General features: G+C 40.0%; 1 protein-coding gene across 1 annotated transcript in view; it reads right to left on the reverse strand.

The window, feature by feature from the left end:
* The window catches only part of smarca2 (SWI/SNF related, matrix associated, actin dependent regulator of chromatin, subfamily a, member 2), a 73,561-nt gene that overhangs the window by 12,174 nt on the left and 38,425 nt on the right, over nt 1-22,962 (reverse strand). The window contains exons 22-31 of the mRNA XM_022195043.2: nt 22,137-22,223; nt 21,633-21,679; nt 20,182-20,348; nt 15,586-15,749; nt 11,556-11,783; nt 11,072-11,149; nt 9,403-9,621; nt 6,843-7,066; nt 1,648-1,753; nt 1,089-1,190 (exon numbers count right to left, since the gene is read on the reverse strand). Of these exons, the coding sequence (XP_022050735.2) occupies nt 1,089-1,190; nt 1,648-1,753; nt 6,843-7,066; nt 9,403-9,621; nt 11,072-11,149; nt 11,556-11,783; nt 15,586-15,749; nt 20,182-20,348; nt 21,633-21,679; nt 22,137-22,223 (1,422 nt within the window). The remainder of the gene's footprint in view (nt 1-1,088; nt 1,191-1,647; nt 1,754-6,842; nt 7,067-9,402; nt 9,622-11,071; nt 11,150-11,555; nt 11,784-15,585; nt 15,750-20,181; nt 20,349-21,632; nt 21,680-22,136; nt 22,224-22,962) is intronic.

The following is a 22,962-nucleotide window of genomic DNA, read 5'->3' on the forward strand; positions in this document are numbered from 1 at the left end:
GTTGAAAACCACCTTCTGACACCTGCTAACTGAGGTTTTAGTTTTTATTGGGTCGACTTGCACGAAGAAAATCGTGTCAAACTGGCTTCACAGTTCAGCCCTCTGAATATCCTGAACCTGTTTTGTAGAACAGGTTTCTGGAGACTCAGGAATTGCCAGACAAATCCACTCTGACATCAAACTAAAAAAAGATGCAGTGACAAAAACGCCTGAAACAATGTCAGGGAATGTGCAACAACGATGTGCCTGAAGGCCAGAACTGGACAGGGCCAAAGTTAAAGCTTCCTCTGAGTAGTTTAGCACACAATGAAAACAACTGGTCCTTTCTGAAGACCCGAGTTCTCACCACATACACAGTTTTTACAGAGGCTAAGAAACTGGTCCACTGATGAGCACAGATGAACCACTTATGAGGCAAAAGCAACATTTAAGGAATCCCACAGAAAGACAATACAAGAGGTCCTTGGTTCACAGCGTCCTCGACATAAAGTGTTTTCGGCGTTGGAACTGGTTACGGACGAGTCCTCAGGTTTACGTCGTACATTTCGTTGTTATGAATTGGTTACACGTCATCACATGGCGCTATATGCGTTTACATTTGCCGGTTGTACACCACCTTGGATTGTGCTACATTCACCAACTTTTTGCCCTTCTTTATGGTTCCCAAGCATAAGTCAGACTCTTCTGATGGCAGTGCTTCAAAGAAAAGGAAAGCCGTCTCCATGGAAGTGAAATTAGATATTATAACAACATACTCGGAACGTGACTTTTCCGAAGAACCGATATCATGATGCATTTAACGACTTTGTTTACATCTTCAACGGAGTTCGTACTTACAAAAAAACAGTAGGAACGGAACTCCAACGTAAGTCGAGGACCCCCTGTATCTTGCAATTTAGAACGGTTACTGTTTATGTAGCTTCAGGTTTTCTTTACCTTTTGCTCAAAACATCCAAAGTTCTGACAGTAAATTATCTGTTGAGTCAATAGTTGTTTCAGCAGAACTCGAGAGCGACAACCTGCAGACGTGCTTGAACCCTAAGCAAGTACATAATGCAAAGTTAAAAGGAAGTAGCAGCATTTCTTACCTGGGATCCCTCCAAATTAAAGGTCTGGGCGTTCTGACAGAGTAGCATCACGTCCCTCTCCAGGTCTCCCACATTCCTGTATTTGTGGTTTCTCACACGTTCCTGTTTCAAGAAAAAAAAAACACACCAGCAATGAGTGAGAGCTTGATTTACGCTCAAATAATCCTCAGCTAATATGATGTTTGAGGCCTCACTGTCCTCCCTTAATTACTTAAAAACACAACAATTATGCAAATCTTTCAAATAACCGCTGATTACGGCTGTAACTAAAAATTACTTTTATTATTGGTTGGGTGTGATGAGCAGTTTGTCCTTAAAATATACAAAAACAGTAGAAAACAACAAACTGTGAACCCCTCAAAACATTTTGTGTGATTTTAAGAAGAAGCTGGAAAAACAGAATCACTGCATCAATTATTAAATTTGCTGTTAATTATTAATCTGACAAGCAACTAATCAATTCTTTTCTTAAATTTATCATCTTAAAAGAACCTTTATTATTGTGCTTTGTGTATATTCTTCATCATCCTCGTCCTGTGTGTCTTTTCCATCAACAAACCTTGATCTTCTTGAAGTCGACAGGTTTTCTGATGAGCTCGTAATATTCGGGGAGTTCCTTTCTGGATGGAAGCTGCACGAAGACTTCGCTCAGTTGTCTTCCGGACCTGGAAACAAAACAAATCGTGATTCAAATTCTGCCCCGTCGAGTGGCAGGTTTAAAATTAAAACTCTTCTCGAGGGAGCAGTTTGTGTCAGCTGTGATGAAATTAGATTTACAAATTTAATATGTTCGGTCCAGCTAATTTCCCGGGAGTTTGGGGGGAAAGGGAAATAAGGCTTCAGCATTTTCTTGTATCAACTTTGTAAACACCGACACCTGGATGTTCATCTGCATAGCTTCCTCCCACAAAGGCTTTCTGTGTTTCGCTCCTGAACTAATAATTGTTAACGTGTGATTAATTCATTAGCAGTTAAATTCTGCCAGCACACACTTCTTGTTGTGTTCTGGGACTACATGAACTCAGATGCTCCTTTAGTAATTTTTAACAGAATCCATTTGCAAGCTTTTCCTTTTTTTTGGCTGACTCCTACAACCTTCACGCATTAATTACTACACGGATAAGTCGGCCTCTGACCAGAAGGACAACAGTTTAAATAAAGCAACAGCTGAATATGGAAATAGTTCTCCTACGCTCAGTTACTGACCTTCAGTCTGTGGTGATTCATTTATGACCACTGGAGGTGCATTAATTAACAGCCACTGCAGAGATAAATCACCCAACTGTGGTTTTAGTGTCGACAGATTGCAAAACAACAGACAAAAATGTGAAAACGTGTCTAAAAACAGATGAGACAGGTGAGATCAAAAGATAACCTCTGAACTAAAACAATAAGGAATAACTCCTGCATGAAAACAGAAGCACACTGATGGTAGCAAGACTTTTAAATTAAACCCAACAGCGGGTTTGAACGGCATCTTAACTTTAAAAGTACAGCCAAAATTACACCATTTATCAGAGACAGAAAATGTAAAAACATTAAGAATCCTTGGATTTTCAATTTTGCCACCACAGCTGAAGTATCAGTTATACACTACTGTTCAAAAGTTTGGGGTCACCCAGACAATTTCACGTTTTCCATGAAAATTCACACTTTTATCCATGTGCTAACATAATTCCACAAGGGTTTTCTAATCATCAATGAGCCTTCCAACACCATTAGCTAACACAATGTAGCATTAGAACACAGGAGTGATGGTTGCTGGAAATGTTCCTCTGTACCCCTATGGAGATATTCCATTAAAAATCAGCCGTTTCCAGCTAGAATAGTCATTTACCACATTAACAATGTCTACACTGGATTTCTGATTCATTTAATGTTATCTTAGTCTAAAAAAATGCTTTTCTTTCAAAAATAAGGACATTTGTAAGTGACCCTAAACTTTTGAACGGTAGTGTATTTGCCGTGTCATTTTGTAAAAAAAAAGATTAAATCTAAGTTTAGAATTGTGTTATTTCATCAAAATCACTTTTTGTACATCCAAATTCACCTCTCGATCCTTTAAAAAAAAGGTTCTGCACCACTCACTGCAACTGAGAAGCCTTTGTCTTAGTTGGTCACTAAGAGCTGTGACCAACACACAGGAACAAAGACTTTCTGGTTGAACTGCAGGCTGTGTTTTCACAGAGCAGAAAGGAGACAAACTAATTTCAGAAACTGAGATAAAAACAAAGCAAACTTGATTCATAAAACAAAAGCAGCATGGTGCAATAACAGTACAGATTAGTGAACGTTCTCAGTAATTTGTTGGAAGATTCATGGTGAAGTAAGTAATTAAACAATTCACTAATTTCCTTCTCTTTTTGTGCGATTAACGGCATTAGAACTGTGTCATACTGCACAAAAGAGCTATTTGAGTTTTCTATGCTTCCAGTCATGGTTCTGTTGTTTCCATAGAGGGGCAGGATCACATACTGCAGTTAAAAAAATTACTCCACAATAAGAAACAAGAAAAGCACTGAGAGCGCAATATTGCGCCAAGGCTGCTCAGTCGTATCATTTCAGACGGATGAAATCTTCCAAAAAAAGCGTTGGATTTGAAAAAACCCAGAAACTATTTGGGGTTCAGAAGTTTACAAAATGTTTTAGCGGTTCAATTTCATGCATCAAACATTTGTTGTTTTACTGGAACGTTGCAGTTGTGACATCTCAGAAAATTCTTCATGAGTTCACGTATTTTAGCCCAAACAAAACTTTAAATATAGAGAGTTTTTTTTAAACAGATATTCTGTATTTTATTTTATTTTTTTACCATTTTGTTGATAAAAGTAACACATATTTTAAATGTATCCTAATGTATCCGGATGTTAAATAAAATCATAACAGAGCTATGAGAGTGCTGGACCTACAGTCACACAACACATGAGATATTGTAGCTCTGGTTATTTTCCTGCTCATGACGGTTTTGTAATAACCAACCTAACAAATTCCTGGATTTGTCTTTGAGAAATAAAAGTGCACAGTGACCTTAAACAGCAGCAGCTGCCGGATCAGTCCAGGCTGACTTCATGGCTCCTGACGTCAGATTACTTAGATATTATTTCACCCGCTGAGATCTGAATGTGCTGCGAGTTTAGATTTAACGTTTAAACGGTGTTGAAACCACACAGGTGTTGGGTTCTGACGTCTCTGATGCCTCTCAGCCCGGCATCCTCTGGGAACAGCTTCTGTTAAAGATGATGGAATTACTGGAAACATGATCACGGAGGCTTCCAGCAAGAGGGGGTTTAGTGTAATGTCTCATGATAAGCAGATGGTAAAACAACTGTTGATTTCAAAACAATCTGCCGTGTGCATGACGGTCTGTATTCAGAGATCAGGCTGTTCTCTGTTGCAACCAGCGCTCAACATAAATACACTTTAATCTGTCTTGAACAGAGCCCAGACTGTTGCCCGGCTCCCCTGAACAGATAAGACTTTATTAAATTCCGAGAAGCTCCGAATCAGATTTTAAGTTGTACTCACATTTGCCTCGTGCAATTTGGAGATGTGCTTCGTTTTACGAGGAAACCGCACTGCGTCCGAGGACTCCGAAGTCCTGGAGTGGAAACTTAAAAGTTGTGCTGCAGCGAGAGGAGGCTGAGCTGTGATTGAGATGCTCTGGGAAGAACAACCATCAACTGGGAGAGGAAAGAATGCGACTACTGGAAAGGCAGGTAGCGGTTTCCTGGAAAAGCCTCAGCGCAGTAGTGAGCCAGTGCATATTTGAGCGATGGCAACACAAATTGCACATGTTCTTCCATGCTCGGGTGCATGTTGCAGAGAGACGCACACTTATGCTTTCGCATAGGAGCAAAAAAGAAAAAAGAAAAGAAACGTTCCAGACACAACAGAATAGACCACACACTTAACTTCCACTGGAATGAGAGAATATTTGGTTCCTGTTCCTAAGACATGACTTCATGTCTGCTCATTTTTACCCAGGAAGGAATCTGTTCTTTCCACTGGAGCATCGAGGCATGGCTGATCTGCCACGCTCCTGCAAATGGGGATACTTTTCTGCACTCAAAAGTACATTTTACCACAACCATAACAAATACAAACCCTCATTAGGGTGGATATCAGCCCCCAGCAGAACTACTAACAGGGATGTCACTGGAATCGATACCTCAATACCGAGCCGAAACCAGAATTCTGAACACATGATGTACTTATTTTCTACGATTATAGAAGCTACCCAAAGCACCCCAGCTGTCACAGGACATCTACACGAGATAGTGGTTTCTAGGTCTTACAGGGCTACATATGGAGACAAACAATCACTTGCATTCACACCTAAGGACAATTTAGAATCACCAATTAACCTCAGCATGTTTTTGGACTGTGGGAGAAAGTCTGAGTACCCGGAGAAACCCACACATGTACAGGAAGAACGTGCAAACACCATGTAGAAAGATCCCAGCTACAGAAAGCACCACAGCTGTCACAAGACGTCTACTAGAGATAGTGGTTTCTAGGTCCAAGTACAGGTGGAGCAACAGGTCCACGAAAAAGTTGTGTGTGAAGAAATGTAGAGTTTGAGTCAACGATCAGGGACACGTTCTAAACAATGAATGGTCAGAATGAACACTAAAAATGTTGATTGTTGTCGATTGACAGTAATGAATTTTAGTATCTGAAAGCACCATGTAGGAATGTTACCTGCCATAATATATTAAAAATATAACCGATAAGGCAGAATATGAAGAACGTGCAGGTTGTAAAATGTATTGCAGATTAACTGTAGTATCTAGTTGCACCACCAGGTGGAGCCTCTTACTGTTAATGAGATCGAAGACTGCAGTTGGTTTGTCCCAGAAGAGATGCTAGCTCAGACGATGGGCAGTACTGATGGGGTTTTAGCTTGCACCATGATGGGCCACCATGACAAAGACTTCTGTGGTGGTTCGTGGTTTCTTGCTATAACTCTCACACTAAAGAAAATAAGGAGTCGACTAGAGCTTTGTTGCTACTGCCAAATGGCTAACGGAACCAAGATGTCTTTGCTGCAAACATCACACATCCATGGAACAAATAGCTGATGGGTTAATCTCCCCTGTACTGAATCCATTATTGACTGACATCAGTTTCTCAACAGTTGATGCTACAATACATTATTTTTAGTTTTTTGATTGAAACTGGTTTCGAGAATCATACAACTTTAATATTGTTGGTACCGACAGCTAAATTCTGAGTATCATGACATCCATAACTACTAAGTATGTTTCCAACTATTTATCATACTACTAGATCTTAAATAAACTTATCATTTTAAAGTCAGCACATACACTGATTGAGGTGTAGAAGTCATTGCAGAGACCCTGTTTGACCTGATTTAACACGTGGCAGGGACAAGCAGAAACAGCACCTCCTTCTGGCGGGTTTTGAACCAGTCTACCTGCAGCAGAACAGCAGAACTGACCATATTTGAAGCAGAGATGTAACTAGAGTGTAATCTCAGTCAACAAAGGAGGTCAGCAGGGTGGTGGATCGATATCGGCACCATGAGGGCAGATAAGCTTGTCTTCAGGGATCAGGGATTTCTGTCTTTAGTTCTTTTCACTTCAAATAACATCTGAGATTGATCTAAAAACATGAAGTTGCACCAGGCACATGGCTGCTGTGTCACTGAAAAGTGCGTTGGCAAGACAGAAATAGCAATAAAACACCATCTAAGACTGTATAAAGAAGTGAGTTGTATTTAAATCTCCTTACCCGTCTCTGTAGTTGATGACCGTATCGATGATGGTGTTCATTTGCTTGGTGAGCCTGGGCGGGTTTGGGGAGAACTTCTCTGCTGGAGGTCGTCCACGTCTCTTCTTGGCCTTCGAGCTTCCTTCGTCTCTGCTCGACGAGTCCTTGTCTTGGCGTCTTTTGCGTTTGCGCTTCTTCAGTCGGATCTCCTCCTCCATCTCCTCCAGGTTTCCGTCCTCGATGGCCTGGAGGTAAACAAGAGAAAGAACAGGGACGAGGTTAATTCATTCGACTCCTTCAGGTCGTTACCATGTACAATTTTAGAACAAATTCTTTCAGCTTCGGTGAGTACGCTCCGTAATCTTCTGACATCATCGCCATATGCTGTATTTGATCGATTTACATGATGTTTTATTGTTTTATTGGTGGTAAATCCCAGTGTTACATCACTCCTGCTGGATAAATGCCAGGATAATGTAGCATAAAAATGATGCGCTTTCAGTTGGGTTTTCATCACAAGGACTGGTACAACATTCAGATTAAACTTTAACATTAATTTCACGATAACGCTATTACAGCTGAGATATTCATTGTTCCCTAAAAGCTAATAATATTGAACAGAATCTATGTAGCCCTGTCATGTTTTATCAGAAACAGGCAGCCTACAAGTTTCTACACTTTCTTCCTCTTTTAATTGGAGTTTCCCTGAACAGCAGCCAACAGTTAGTCCACTCTTCTGTCACCTTGGCCTCAAAGCCCCCCCCTTCTATTTTTGTGTTCCCTTAAACATTTGGGCCACGGTCAATAAAATGGATCTGCAGGGCCTGAGACGTGGCTCCAGGGAAGGATGTCAGAGTATATTTGGTGTGGTTAACTGGGTGCCGTCAGCATCAAACCCTCCAAAACTTTTGGCATCCAATTACCCTTTACTGAGACTCACTTCAGCAATTGCCTGCCCATGAAAATAATTCAGTTGTTTTAAACTTTATATATTTACATGAATCTCCTGCAAGTTTTCAGTGGACTTGTAAAACACACATTTAAGCAGGTTGTAGCGGTACAGATCAAACAGTCATAATTAAAGACTGCATGATATTGGGGGGAAAATGGTTCGCTCCGTTTTCTGTGACGTGTGAAAATACAGGAAATTACTTGATTTGGAAAGAATTAATCATTTTAGAATGACTGAGCTCATTTTGTGGAGGGGAAATCTTCATCGGAATCAAATATAAAGTTCTTAAAAAGCTGGAAAAGGTCATTTGGAACTTTTCTCATATGGTGTAATACTGGAGAAGGCAGTCAAATCTGGGTTTGCACGCGTCACACAAAGCTTTGTGTTGCTGATTTAGTGTAGTGGACTGCTCCACAAGACTGTAAATACAGCAAAACACTGCCTGAGTTATACCCGTTTCTGGTCAATATCATCCTTTCTGTAGCTGAGACATTTCGACAGATATTGTGAGTCACTTTTCCAACCAAATCTCATTTTTTAGTAATTTTCTCCTGTTTCTTCCTCATTTTGTTGCACACGTCGAGCCTGCATGTTGACAAACTCCATGTCTTGTAAATAAAGTTTAAAAAATGATCTCTTTGCATCAAAGAACCTTTAAATCAGAGTAAATTGTGTTCTGTTCTTGAAGATTAGTCACAGAAAATGTCAGTTTTCTTTTTTATCAAAGCAAAAAAAAAGTTGGAGTGTCACGGGTTTCAGTAATTTTGTGTTACTTGCATTCACACATCTTAATAATTGATGCTAAAACGGTAAATCATGCAGCTCTAGTATTGGCAAAAGTAACATTATCACTGTATACATTTGCACTTCATTATTATAAAAGCTGCAAATGTCATCATAGGTGTAATAGCATCATAGATTTTCTATATCTGCTTTTTTTCCATGCAACAGATCCAACACCAGCATGAAGAAAGAAACTGATTCCACTGCTCCTTCTGTGTAGCTGCAGCCTGGTAAAAGTCATTCCTCTGTGCCACAGAGCTCCATTATTGTCCAAAAATACACGTGAGTCACACTGTTGCACAGAATGATGTACTCCAAAACAGCTGTAATGACTCAGTCTGAGAAAAGTTTGCTGAAAGCCACAGTGTCCATTTGTTTCAGGAGATTATTCAACATCGAAAACCACACAATAAATCTATACTTTGTCTTTTAGGTTTTCAATACTGAGACAGAGTTCCACGCCATTGCTTTTCTTTCTTGATTTGTTGACGGACTACAAATCAATAGGCCGGTGATGTGTAACTTCTTAAGATCTGAAACCCTGATTTCTAATGAGCAAAAGCGAACCACATAGAGTGCTTCTTTTTCCAACTAGAGGAATTAAACTGCAGGTTAATGAGGGTTAAACAAAAGCAGCGTGAGAATACATATGAGGCTGTGCTGTACACCGGATGAATGACTAAACAAGTGCAGCGTAGTGCACAGAAAAGTTCTTAAAATTCAATTAGTGGATATGAGTTCTTCCGAATCAAATCAGTCCACATAATAACAAGTTCGGTGTAATTAACTAAACGCGGTAACTTTCCCAACAGTTCTGCAGTGCTGTATCTGTTCATGATAATTTACCCGTAGCCACTGTTTCTCGGTCAGCGTGTCGCTGTAGTCGACGTCTCGGCGGCAGCGTGACCCTCGGCCGAACATCTTCTCCTCCTCCTCTTCGTAGGTGAGTCGTTCCACCTCGGCGTCGTCTTTGATGATCCAGGAGGGCAGCTCGTCCTCCTCCATCAGACGAGGCTTACGCTTCGGGTTCCTGGCATCCTCCCGCCGTCGGTCCATGTCCATGCGCTACAAGGTTAAAAACAAAGGGAATCACATCAGGTCAAGTGGCAGATGGTGACAGTTTGTTCCCTTTCTGTGGAGTGGATCTCATAATATGGATTTAGACTTGAATAAAGAGGCTAACAGCAGCCTCTAGTTTCTCCAGTCAACATCATCACTGGATACTAAACCTAATCGATTACCCATCTGTGTTTACATTCATTTTTTCACTCCACCAAGGAAAAGTGGAGTTTGATCTGCGTATGTTTGTCTCTGTCTGTCTGTGTGCAGCATTATTCAAAAACAGACTAACAGATTTGGATGAAATTTTCAGGGAAGTTCAGAAATGACACAAGGACCAACTGATTAGATTCTGGCAGTGATGCAGCTTATAGTCTGGATCCACGGATTTGTTAAAGATTTCTGTATCATTGCGAGATAGCGTCACGGTGTCACTGTAACCATGACAACAAGTGAACACTACATCAGCTGCCTGCTGATGATCACATGACTCATTATCTCCTTACTGTACTGTATATGTCTTGCCTGTTTTGGAATTCTTAATATAGTCTTGTTTTATATGTACATTCGATTTTCTTATTTATTTGTCGTTATTTTAGCTTCTTTCAATGCACCGTGCAGTGGCAGCTACTTATATTTTCACCATACCACCATACATATTCTGTTCTTATCAGGACTTACCTGTCCAATAATACGAGAAACAACTGATTAAATTGTGGCGGTTTTAGGTTATGCAGCTCGATATCAGTGCATAACGTGCATAACACACGCCTGTGCTCAGTGGAAGGTCATTGTGTTTGTGGGTACATCTATATTAAATGGCCACATTCTACGGTGCCGTGATTTCTGCCACGAATGTTTTCAAGATTTCATCTGTCGGAAATGATACGACTGACTAGCCTTGGTGGAGTGCTTTTCTTGTTTACATTGTGATATGAAGACACAGAGATTACTAATATAACTCAGCTTAGTGTGTTCTCCTTAATATACTGCAACCTCTGAACACATAACCATATCCTGTGGCTTCCTGATGCATATTAATATTGGATATCTTGCACTCGGTCACCAATAAGACAGCCACTGTGAGCCGGATGAAGAATATAAAAACCACCAGGATGCAGAAAAGCTCGAGGATGTTCGAACTTTGAGCTTGAGCAGATGATCAGCAAACTGATCGAAGAAACAACTGTATTAGGATGCAGGAATCCTGTATAAGAAAGAGGCATTCTGGTTATTTATTATGTGAAAAGAAGCATCTGGCAGGGAACATGTTATTGCCAAGTATAAAGGTGCTTGAAGAAACGATGACATTTAACCAGAAAGACTGTCTTGACATGATGACAACATACATTTATTCTGGAGAATCAGCTGTCAGCCACTCCTCTTCAGGGAAATCATCATTTCAACACCTGTCATTACAACACTTTAATTGACCTTTCAGTGTACTTTTTCTTACCATGAAGAGCTCAAATTCGTCTTCATTGCGGGCGATCATCTGGTTGAGGGTTTCGTCATCCGGAACCTCGTCTTCTTCCTAGAATTACAAAAGAAAAAGCATCAGTTTGATCACTTGATGTTTCCATTCTCAGTTTTAAACTGTTGGATCAAAGCAGAAACCTTTCGTGTTCACTTCAAAACAAATCAGTCAAGTGTGCGGCTCAGATTTTATCATGTATAAAACAAACAGCTGAGATTGTATTACAAAACCGTCTGATGAGTGAAGGACGAATAACTCGCTGATCGTATCGAGGGAGCCGTCTCTGGGTCTCCGGTAATTCAATCAAAACCATCATGCGTCATTTAACTGGAGGGAAAACATTCATTCAGGACCTCCTACACTCACTAAATAAGATGCCTGGTCAGGAACAAATACCTCATCTTGCTCTTTTTACTCCCGAGAAAATAATTCAACATATAAATTCAACTCATGGAGACCTCACCTCGTTCTGCTCCTCGTGCTCTAAGATGGCCTGGAGGAAGGCTCGGCGCTCATGGCTCGAGGACTTCTGGTCGAACATGCCGGCCTGGATCACCTTCTGGTCCACGTTCAGTTTGTATTTGGCAGCTGCCAAGATTTTCTCCTCCACGCTGTTGACGCTGCAGAGACGAAGCACTCGGACTTCGTTCTGCTGGCCGATGCGGTGAGCTCGATCCTGAGCCTGAAGGTCCTGGAAGATGAAGGTGGAAGGAGAATGATTCAGTTGGATTAATGTCAAAGAAGCAATATGATGGGAAAATGACAGAAAAGAACAATCGTGCGAGTCTAAAGGTGACACTGTTGTTTGGCCAGTCACCTGTTCAATAAAGCTCATCTGACCACCAATCAAAGCCAAAATGAAGCCAACAAGTTGACATGATTGCTGTCAAGTTTTACTCCTGTTTCCTTTAAACTGTATACACCCCCTGTCAAAAGTTTTAGGACACTGTCTCATTCAAATAAAGTAGAACCTGTCCTCCAACTTTTGACAGGGGGTGTATTTCATCATATGGATGTGATCAGGGCAGGACTCTGATCATACATGTAAAGTTTCAGGCAGATTGGAGCAGGTTCAGGGCATTTACACAGCATTTGAAATTTCAAGGCGAAGGATCAAAATTCCAGAGGCCGCCACGGACACGCCCTTTGACTTTGGAAAAAGATTTTAATAACTCTGGATCATTAAGGCCTCCTGTATGTACTGGCCGAATTTGAGGTGAATTGGAGTTTCCCCCTAGGAGGAGTTCACTCTAGAAAAAAATGAAAAATGGGCAAAATCTGACATTCAACGCAAAATAGCTCACTTCCTGTTGGGTTTGGAATGTGGCTGTCACTGACTTTTTTGTTCAGCCTGATGTGCTGCATATGTGTACCAAATTTGGTAGATACACCCCCTGTCTAACATTGTAGGACAAGTTCTACTTTATTTGAATGAGACAGTGTCCTAAAACTTTTGACAGGGGGTGTAGCTGTGGCTGGACTGTTGTTTTTTTGCTTGCTTTTTTGGTGTGGAATCAGAAAAAGTGCCAAAAAATACAGAAAAACCAAACAAAAAGTTGAAACCCTTGTGCAGTTACGTTAGCACATGAATAAAAGTGTGAGTTTTCATGGAGAACATGAAATCGTCCTTGGAACGGCAGTGTACGTCCTTCATCTTCTCCCTCATCGGTTAATATATTTTGAATTAGTTAAATTATTCACACCAATTATTTATTAGCATCCCTATTTTTTCCATAACGCTTCTCATCTCTGACTAACCCATCAGTTTGGCATCTTACTGGTTTCAACAGATGACATCATATCACCCCAACCCTGGCCTGGCTTCCCCCCCATCAGATTCCTGTCCATTTGATAATCAATTTGTAGATATTACTGATCACTTGGTCATCTGTGTCTGGTCCCAAGCTTCATATCAGAAATGTTGACCCCATCTGAGTCAGATGTAGCCTTTGATCTTCAAATGGAGACCTTCCAGCGGTTTTTCAAGTTGAAACTTGAATCTAAAGGTCATCATATTTTGTCACCCCGATCTGATCAGCTTTGGAACAACCTGCCCGATAAGAGAAGATTTGTGGAATCAGTGACGTCTTAAAAACAACTTTTATAGACTCGCTTCTGTGTGATATCACCATTGATTTTCAAGGTTTCTATTTTTGTATTTGTTAAAATTGACATATTGAGTTCTGCATCTTTTTTCTTGTTTTACTTTTATCTCGACTTTGCTTTATTTTGATTGCCATTACTGTCTGGCTTCCTGCTGTTATTTTGTCCATCAAAACATTTAGTAAATTGTTGTTTTTAAAGGTCCCATAAGAATAACTTAACTACCATTAATTAGATTATAGGCGCTAGTTGCTTCATAACTCGACATTGTTGTAAAAATGAGCCAATAAACTCAAGTCACAGTCGAGTGGAATATTTACTAAGCCTGTGAAACGGTTCCAACAGACGCCCAAAATGTGGAATCGCTGCAATTTGTCCACTTAGCGGGGTATTAACCCTTTAAGCTTCAGTCAATTCCAGCCGTTTTCAGTACAAAAAAATCGCTAATATTCCATTTTTAAATTAAAAAAATTACGAAAAATACAGGGAATATTGGACGGGCATCGCGAGGTGCATTTCCTTGAAAATGACCGATTCGGGGATTTTATACCGACTTCAGGACATGTTTTGGACAAAATAGTTTACTGGCTTGTGTCATCTGGATGTAAAAGGTTGGATTATGGCCGTTTTTTGTGGAATCTTTTTTTCTGTGTGTAATAATAAACCCGGAAATGTGAGTCGCGCTGTGTGCGTTGAAGCCGTGTACAGAGAAAGGATGGATGAATATTCGTTTTTGTCGGACAAATGTGTTTTTCTCACCCGCTGTGGTAATCGCATCTGAAAGTGGTTTATACCGGCGGATTCATGAGAATCTAAGCTTTCCATCGGCGTATAGTGTTTGTATAATCGTGTTTGCAGCCGTCGGACATTCTTGAAATTCCTATGCAAATTAGTAGGTGTACCGCCGGCGGTACACTGAAGTTTAAGGGGTTAATAAGACGTAAATGAGCCAAAACACAGCTGATCTGATTTGGTTAATGCTGGAGCTCAAACGTTTTGGAACTGCAAGGATGTGGTCAGGCTGCCAGAGAAAAGAAGCTTAATAGTCTGATGTTAGCAGCTCAATGAAAGAAGACTGATTTATGGAAAAAAAATGTTATGACCACATTATTTCTGCTGACAGAAAAAATATACATAAGATATTTATTTAATTGCACAATAACTAAAATAGGGAAACACAAGTAGGAGGCAAAGTAACTTTAAGCCCACATTTTTCCTATGCACTGGTCAGTCTGCTGTGATAAATCAGAAGCAGTGAATATTTGTATGAATTTCCTCCCTGATATTCTGTCCATCTGAACAGGAACATGTTAAAACACAAACGGCATTACTGTAGATGAAATGTGCAGTTTTCAGTCAGACTTTCTTTCAATATTCACAAAACCTGAACGGAGCCACTTAGTTAACAAGAACAAACACGATTTCACCATTTAAAACCTAAAAATGCACGTAAATCCAAAAATTGACTCTTCAAATCTGTGTCTAGAGTTTCATTTGGCCGCTTAACCCTCTGAACACAAAGCAGTTTCTGGGTGGTTTTTACTCACTGTGGGCTCATTTTTCACTGCAGTATAAACTCCTGCACCTCTTTGGAAACAGAACAATCACTAGAAGTAGAAAAGAAACTACAAAATGTATTTGGTGCAGTAATAACACAAAATAGACTAAGTTATATTTCTCAGATCATTGTTTTGCTTTTCTCTCTACTCTCTCAAAGATATCTCACCATGCTGAATGTATTTTCCAACCCCATGTTTCCAACTTGCATCTCTGTGTAACGTTTTTGAGCCACGCTGTATTTATTTTATCACATTTGTTGCATTTTCTTCTTGATCTCCTTTCTTACTTTCCATCTACTCAGTATAAAGATAACCTGCACTTTTCCAAAGAATTTTTGTCACTCTCAGAGTTCGGTGAATCGTGGCCTTTAGGTTCAACTGAGGAGCACAGAATGAGTTGTTTGTTAGAGAATCTCTTGCAAATAGTTTATTTTTGGTGATTTTTTTCCACTTTAGAAATTATAAATAAAGCAATTTTGATGAAATGATGCCATAATTTTATATTTTATAGCAGGATATTTCCTCTGAGGGAACTGTGTAACACACACAATACTTTTAAGAACCGTCAGCTATGATAAATGGTGCAATTTATTTTTAAAGAAAACTTGTCTTTCAAGCATGGCGACAGGTTATGGGGGCTCCACCTCTGCATATTTTGGCTTTTGGATTCTTAATACAAAAGCAGTTTGCTGCATGTCGTACATTTTGGATTCAGACGTCGTACAATGGAGGCTTAATCAGAGGAACTGCTAATAGCATAAACAACACGTTGAACACTGATAGAATCAATAATCCTGTTCTGTCCTTACGGGCTTTAAGGGTTTCATGTACCTGGTGTGGGTTCCAGTCGCTGTCAAAGATGACGACGGTGTCGGCGGCCTGCAGGTTGAGGCCGAGGCCACCGGCTCTGGTGCTGAGGAGGAAGATGAAGTACTGAGATCCTTCCTCGTTGAATTTCTTCAGCAGAGCCGCTCGGTCCTCAGCCTTGGTGGTCCCTGAAACATCAAAACTTTTAATTGTTTTGAACTTCAGTGTCTCTTACAATGCAGCACATTTTAGAGACCAATTTCACAACTTGGCAAGTCGGTTTCTCAAACAAAACAGCAGAACAAAATACAATACCCACAAAGGAAGAGCATATAAGCAGGTGGTACATGGCTCTAACAGATTCCACTTCTGTATATTTGGGCTTTTGGATTCTTAATGCAGAAGCAGTGTGCTCCATGTTGTACTTTTTGGATCCAGACGTTGTGTGATGGAGGATTAAGTTTCCTGACTGTAACACATCTGGAACAAAATCCCTTAAAGCCTGAACTTCTGAGCTGTTTTATGGGCATCAAATGAATCCCTCCAAATATTTCTTAGCTTTGGATATGAGCAGAAAAATCGAGTCTGTTTGCAAATGTTCCATCCACATTCTCCCCACCACATTTTTTGAGTTAGTTGAGTTCCACTTCTGAGGGGTCTAGAACAGGGGTCGGCAACCTTTAACACTTAAAGAGCCATTTCGACCCGCTTCCCACAGAAAACACCAGGAGCCGCAAAATCCTTTTGGCATTTAAAATGAAGACAACACTGCATATATCGCTTTTTTACCTCTATGCCCTTGTCAATCAGTCGTGATTAATTAATTACAAAGCCTCTAATTAGATAGATTCATTTTTTAATTGTGTCCTACCACTAATATTTATCTTACTTGGTTAATGTCATTTTTGCTCCTGGACCTCATATGTTACGTAATGTTAGCTGGAAATCAATATTTTGCGAATGTCTATTTAACTTGTAAAATCTATTTATCTTAAGCTAATAACTTTTCTCCGGTAAGTCGCTGCTCTATTTTCCAAGACGACTCTCCTCTGACTCTCTGACCTGCTGCCTGGCTGGATGTGACATCGAGCCGTGCTCTCGCGAGTAACGTCGTATTAACCTGACATATCAACGAGTAGATACTGAGCAAGACAGTTATCCGTAGTTTACCTTAGTACTCACGAGTACCAGACACAATGCAGGACTCTGCTGTGAAGGCGGAGATGTGCGGCGGTGGTGTATTTGCGACAATAAAAAAGAAAGAAATTTGAAGGAGCGACGGCTAGGATGTAGGAATGGTGGCCCGGCGCTGCTGAATGAATGTAGAGCAAACACTGGGATCCAAAGATCAGCAGGACTCCAAATGAATACACGCAGGCCGGCGAGTGTCGGAGATTGACGGCTGGGACGCATATTTTGACAGACGAAAATTAAGATGTTTTATTCTGATGTTACAAGATCACCATAATCTTCAAATTTAGAATTAAATTTTTAAAAATTAATAATCTAAAATAAAAGAAATTTAAATTAAATAGTCTGTTGATTATTTATTTTCCAAAGCTACAGGGAGCTGCAACAGAGGGCTGAGAGAACCGCAGGTTGCAGACCCCTGCTCTGGAAGAATCTTGCTCTTGTTAACTCTTAAAACCTACTATTGTGCAAATCCTCCAGGACATATTTTTACACTTTACAAACTGTAGTACAATTTTTATGGAGTATTTTTATTTGCTTTACAAGAAAATGACTCCTATATCCCAACTTTTAATAATATGTATTGACTTATGTCTTAACTACTACGTACAGTAAATTACTTCAAAGTGCAATAAACCTAAAAAAATAAATAAATTTTTGTTTTTTTTTCCCCACATATATTCCAAAATTATACATCTGCATCCCTCAAATTTGTAAAAGTTGCACAATATCCTGTGGTCTCGTTTATAACGATTTTTGTTTCGTGCGCTTTATTGTGTATTTTTACATCGCCGCAATGAAAAAGCACTCTGAGACCTGGTAAATGTGTGAAATATTAGTCTAACTCCCCACATTTTATATGCAAAAAGAATTATCAGTCTGTCTTATCTGGTTTCACATCCACCACCAATCAAAAATAAAATATCCAATCACAGCACCCGCGCTATACTGGGCTCTATAGAGTTATGAAAGAAAACATTTTTCAGATGTACACAGATCAGCCTTGTAAAACTATTTAACATTCAGAATTCTTCAAGAAATTATTGCAGTGTTTTGAATTTATTTTTTCCTTGTACCTTTTGTCATTAAGTATATATCATAAAAAACATTTTGACATGCAGAGTCTGTTAAGTTAAGTTTGGAATGTCTTCTTTTGTTTTCAAGAGATTAAAATGTCACGTCTCAGGCCAATTAAACTGTTTCAGAGGTGTCTTGAAAGGGCATGAGGTGGCCTTTATTAAGCAAAGTTCACAGTCTACAGCTGCATTTCATAAACAAGTCTCTTCATTTAGTTTGTTTTAAATCTAAAGTGCTGTACCGACAGCCCAAAAGTTGACAATCCAATCACTTCACTCATTCTTTGACTTTATTTCTTTGGCTGCAGGAAAAATAATAATTGTGATTCTACTGAAGTATATCTACTGAGTATTTTCACCTGAAGGTAGAACAACAAAAGTGGGTGTGTGGCTTTTACTTTCATAAGCTGCTCTGAAAAACCTTGACAGCAGCCAAAAAAATAAAGCACTACACAATAAGCTGTGAGACACTGTGAGGGGACGTGAGGCAGGACAAGCTGTGCTCACTGTGCTTTGTCTTCGGTAGCAGAGCAATGCTCTTCAAACTGGGGGACATGAAAGTACCAGACTTGATTTTTCAAATTAAATCGACTACACTTGAAGGGCTTTTTGTTTCTTTGTGGCATTTGCTGCGTACTGCTTCCCGTTTCCACCACTGGGAAAAGCACTCAGCACAGCAGTCGAGGGAAAATGAAGTGAGAAACAAACTTTCCATCGCGCTGTACAATTTGTTTTGTTTCCAGAAGAGCCCTTAAATAAACCGATGACATCACTGAACTTGGGTCTCTGTTGCCAGACCCAGAGGCTAACAGGTTTTTGTTTGAGATGTTGAGCATGAGTATTCCACTGAACAGATGTGATGGAAATACTTCAAACACCCCATTATTACATGAGTCAATCCCGAATTAGAAAAATGTAAAATTAAGGATAAAAGCATCACAAGACATTAAAATCTGACTTAATTTCAGATTAAGATCTGTCTTGGTGCAGCACCTGATGGGAAAAATGATGCATTATATCGGGTTTACATATTTCTGCTTGTGTTGCATTATAGTAAACTTACTTTTTGATTTACTGTCTGTTAGCAACGTTACTCAAAAACAGAATAATGGATTTGGATGAAATCTTCAGGGATGGTCAGAAATGAAACAAGAACCAAGTGATTAGATTTTGACAGGGATGTGGTTTATAGTCTGGATCCATGGATTTATTTAAGATTTTTGTATCACTGGACAGCAAAGCAGCAAAGCGTCACTGTAACCATGACAACAAGTGAACACTACATCAGCTGATTGTGATCCTACTACAGATCCACCACTGTGGACCTATCTGGACTTATCCGTCAAAAATCACACAAGGGACAATTGATTAAATTGTGGGGGTGTTTCCAAATCAAATCAATTCCCGCCACATATTTAGGCGACGTGATGCTGTATTGGTACATAACGTACACATGTATAACACACGCCTGTGCTCAGGGCAACATCATTTTTTGTTAAAGATTTCATCTGTCTGAAATGATACGACGACTGAGCAGCCTAGCTGTCTATGTGAAAAGCCCTGAAATGCATTCTGGTAACGGTGTTTGTGTTTCAAGAGACGGGGCGTCGCGCTGACTGCTCTTCATTCGCATAAAGTTGAGGTTCAGGTGACTTTATGTAAATGAGCAGCAGTGAGCACTTAAAAAAACTTTTAAACTAACCACTGACAGTCTGAAATTAGGGCAGATTCAGCAACTGCATGCATGTTTCTCACCGAAAACGTTTTTAGAAATGCATTTTACTGGACTGTCCAAAAACATGCTGAGGTTAATTGATTACTCTAAATTGTCCGTAGGTGTGAATGTGAGTATGATTGTCTGTATATGTAGCCCTGTGACAGACTGGCGACCTGTCCAGGGTGTCCCCTGCCTTCGCAAGAGTCAGCTGGGATAGACTCCAGCACCCCCCGCGACCCTACTGAGGATAAAGCGGTGTATAGAGGATGGATGGATGGATTTTACTGCATTGTTTTCGTAATAAGCCAACAAAAGTTTCTGCCATGTTGCTCTGGTTTAAAATCCAGGAGCAGAGAGCCTCAAAGTAAAGAGTCATCCAACATAATGCAGCCGATGTTTGAGTGACTGTAGAGGGGTGAATCTTGTTGATTCCTGTTTAAGAGCATCAAGCAACAGATGGAAATTAGCCTTGAGCTAAATCTGGCATATTTACATCATTGTATGTTCATTAATATGCACTGTCCCATTCAAATAAAAAAATAATAAGCGGCCAATGTTGTGAAGCGGTGTGATGCCTGACATGTAAAAACATCCCTGTGGACCATAACAGATGCGTGTATATGTTCGTGAGCATACCGTCAAGACGTAAATACTGAAAGTTGCGGTAGCTGAAGTAATCCTCCATGATTGTCATGAGAGTGGTCATCTGGCAGAACAGCAGGACTCTGTGGCTGGTGGCCTGGAGCTTCGGCAGGATGCGATCGAGGAGCTCAAACTTCCCAGAAGCTCGATACAGATCAGGCCTGAGTGGAGATCATGACACAAAAATGTATCATGAATTATCATTAACGTGGGTAATGAATAAAACCCGTTTCTATAAAAACCTTTTCCCTACATTCTGGAAAAACATAAAAGACGTCAGCTCCGGAGGCTATGAATTACCGACGGTGAGAAAAAAATTACACTTTTCAGTCCGTCCTGCGTCTCCTGGCTCCTTCACAACATGGAAGTATTAGAACCTAAAGCAAATCTCATAATTACAAGCAGGAGGAGGACATGTATATTGTTAATAAAACTTATGATTCATTCCAAAACTTGGAAAGAGTCATGACGCCCTGAGGTAATCTGACGACCGAGAGAAAACGGCACATTATTTCACTGAACTCTTTTCGCCTGTCGTTAGAGCTTCTCCATTAACAACCTCCGTGTCAACACCACTAATGTTTAATGTCATCACTGTCAAAGGTGACGCCTGTAACTATAAAACTCATTTAAATTCATTCAAACACTGACGGTTTCACAGAATTTAATTAGTAGATAATAAAGAGATTGTTTTGCAAAGTATTATTAACATTTCAGGCAAAACATTTCAGACAAATTCCATGAAATTAAAGGTTTGCCAAACAGCTCAGAGTGACACCCTGAATTAGAAAGAAGAGCAAAACAAAGGATTTACACACGCCAGGGAGTAATGTAACCTGCATATAGGAACAAAGAAATCCTCCAGCTTTAAGCGGCATTAGATGGAGAGCTGAAATACAAACTATTTCACTCCCTCAAATGCAGAGGTGCAGGTTGTTGTATTGTATTACCATAATCAAGGTAAGCCTCTTGTTTCCATCCACCGCACGCTGTTCGGAAAAATTCTGTTCCTGTCACCACTTCTGGATACTTATTATATGACGTACATGTGACAGGAAAACTACACATCCACTGCTTCAAATCTCAAGTATGTGTCAAGTGGCAACAGAAATATGAAGTGTGAAAGGACTGCCACGTGAACTTTTCACACATCTGGTTGGAGATGAACGGCTCCTATGAATTACAGATGTGACGTTCGTGAATGAGTCAGTCGTTTGAACGGCTCTTTCAAGTGAACGATGAGAACCGGTCTGCAGCTGCGAGCCGTTCGTATGTGCAAACCGCCCACGCGTTCTTCATGTGTCACCATGTGTGCGCCCCAAGAGTCCAGATTTACACTGGACCAGGATTCTCCAGCTTCCATTGGTTTAGAATGAGGATCGCGAAAATTCAATAAAACAAAGTGTGTAACTGTAAAAAAAATATAAAAAAATTGTGCAACTTACCCAGTGATGATGCCGTTTGGATAGCCCAAGTGCTCAGCAAAAGACTCCTGCATCAGAAAACATTTACTGGTTTAAATAAGGAGAAGCAGATCAGAAACAAGTGGAAGCTATCATCAAATCTTAGGAGTGACTCGATGTTTTCTTAAGGCAGACAGCTCTTTGGTTTCTTCCCTACATTTTCCTCTACACGACTTGTTTTTAAAATCATCAGCCGGACACGGAGTCAGACAAGTTTTAACCAGCTGTTTTATGAATTATGGGATTGTTTGGAGGCTTTAATCTTATCTGAGGACATAAACAATGTCAGCATTTATCCAAAATCTCAGTGGAAGATGACGACAAAAATGATTTGGGTTGGAATTGAAATCTGAGAGAGAAAAGAAACTTATGTGCAAGACAAACCTTCCAAACAAGGGCTATTACAAATCAGTAAATAAGGCACAGAGACAAATATATCCTACTATGAAATAATACTTAGCTAGTGGTTCTGTCAGCAGTGCTCACCTCGATGTGCTGGAACATGTACGGATGGTTGCAGATCTTCTTCAGCTGCATGATGGTGTTCATCAGAGTCTTCGCTCCTCCTTTGCCCTGTGGGAAAAGAAAATATACTGTATTGATCAAAACAATGATTCTTGAGCAATTGATTTTTTTTTTTTAACAACCACATCATCATTTTTTACAGTTGACATAAATGGTCATACAAAAAATAACTACTAGCTTTAGCAGCAACATTATCATTGATTTGGAGTTGTGTTTGTACCCTCATCCAGAAAATAATACCAATATCCCTTCATATTCTCTTCAAACTGCTAAAGGAAACACTGTTCTAAGCTTCTACATACTCAACTGCGCTCTCTACATAGTTGCTAAATGTGTTTGAATCCTCTTGACTGCTCAGCAGGAGTGCACTCTGGGGTTGAAGAACTTTTTTGCTGCCTCAATGAAGCTAAATAACATTAAAGTGCAAAGAGCCGAAACTCGTTATGAGGCTCCAAAATGCCGAGGGGAGCTGCAGGATTCAGGTGATAATTTTCAAAGTTAATCGCAACATGTTGACTCTTTCCCACCGACACGGCTGCACATCCAGGTGATAATTCTCCGAGTTAATCACTACAAACCACAGTTCGTTCACACGGTCCCCCTGCATTCACATCATCATAATAAAAATGTCTATTTAGAGGACATTCAACAGCACTAAAAGCTGGGAGAACATGAGTTTTGCTACAAAGTGCTGGCAGGTAAAGCGGGTAATGTAACGACATGAAAGCAGTTTGATCACTACTTTGAACTAAACAGATTTTGGGCCATGAGTTCTGCAGTTCCAGAT

Source organism: Acanthochromis polyacanthus, chromosome 7 (assembly GCF_021347895.1).
Source record: "Acanthochromis polyacanthus isolate Apoly-LR-REF ecotype Palm Island chromosome 7, KAUST_Apoly_ChrSc, whole genome shotgun sequence".
NCBI classification, from domain to species: Eukaryota; Metazoa; Chordata; class Actinopteri; family Pomacentridae; genus Acanthochromis; species Acanthochromis polyacanthus.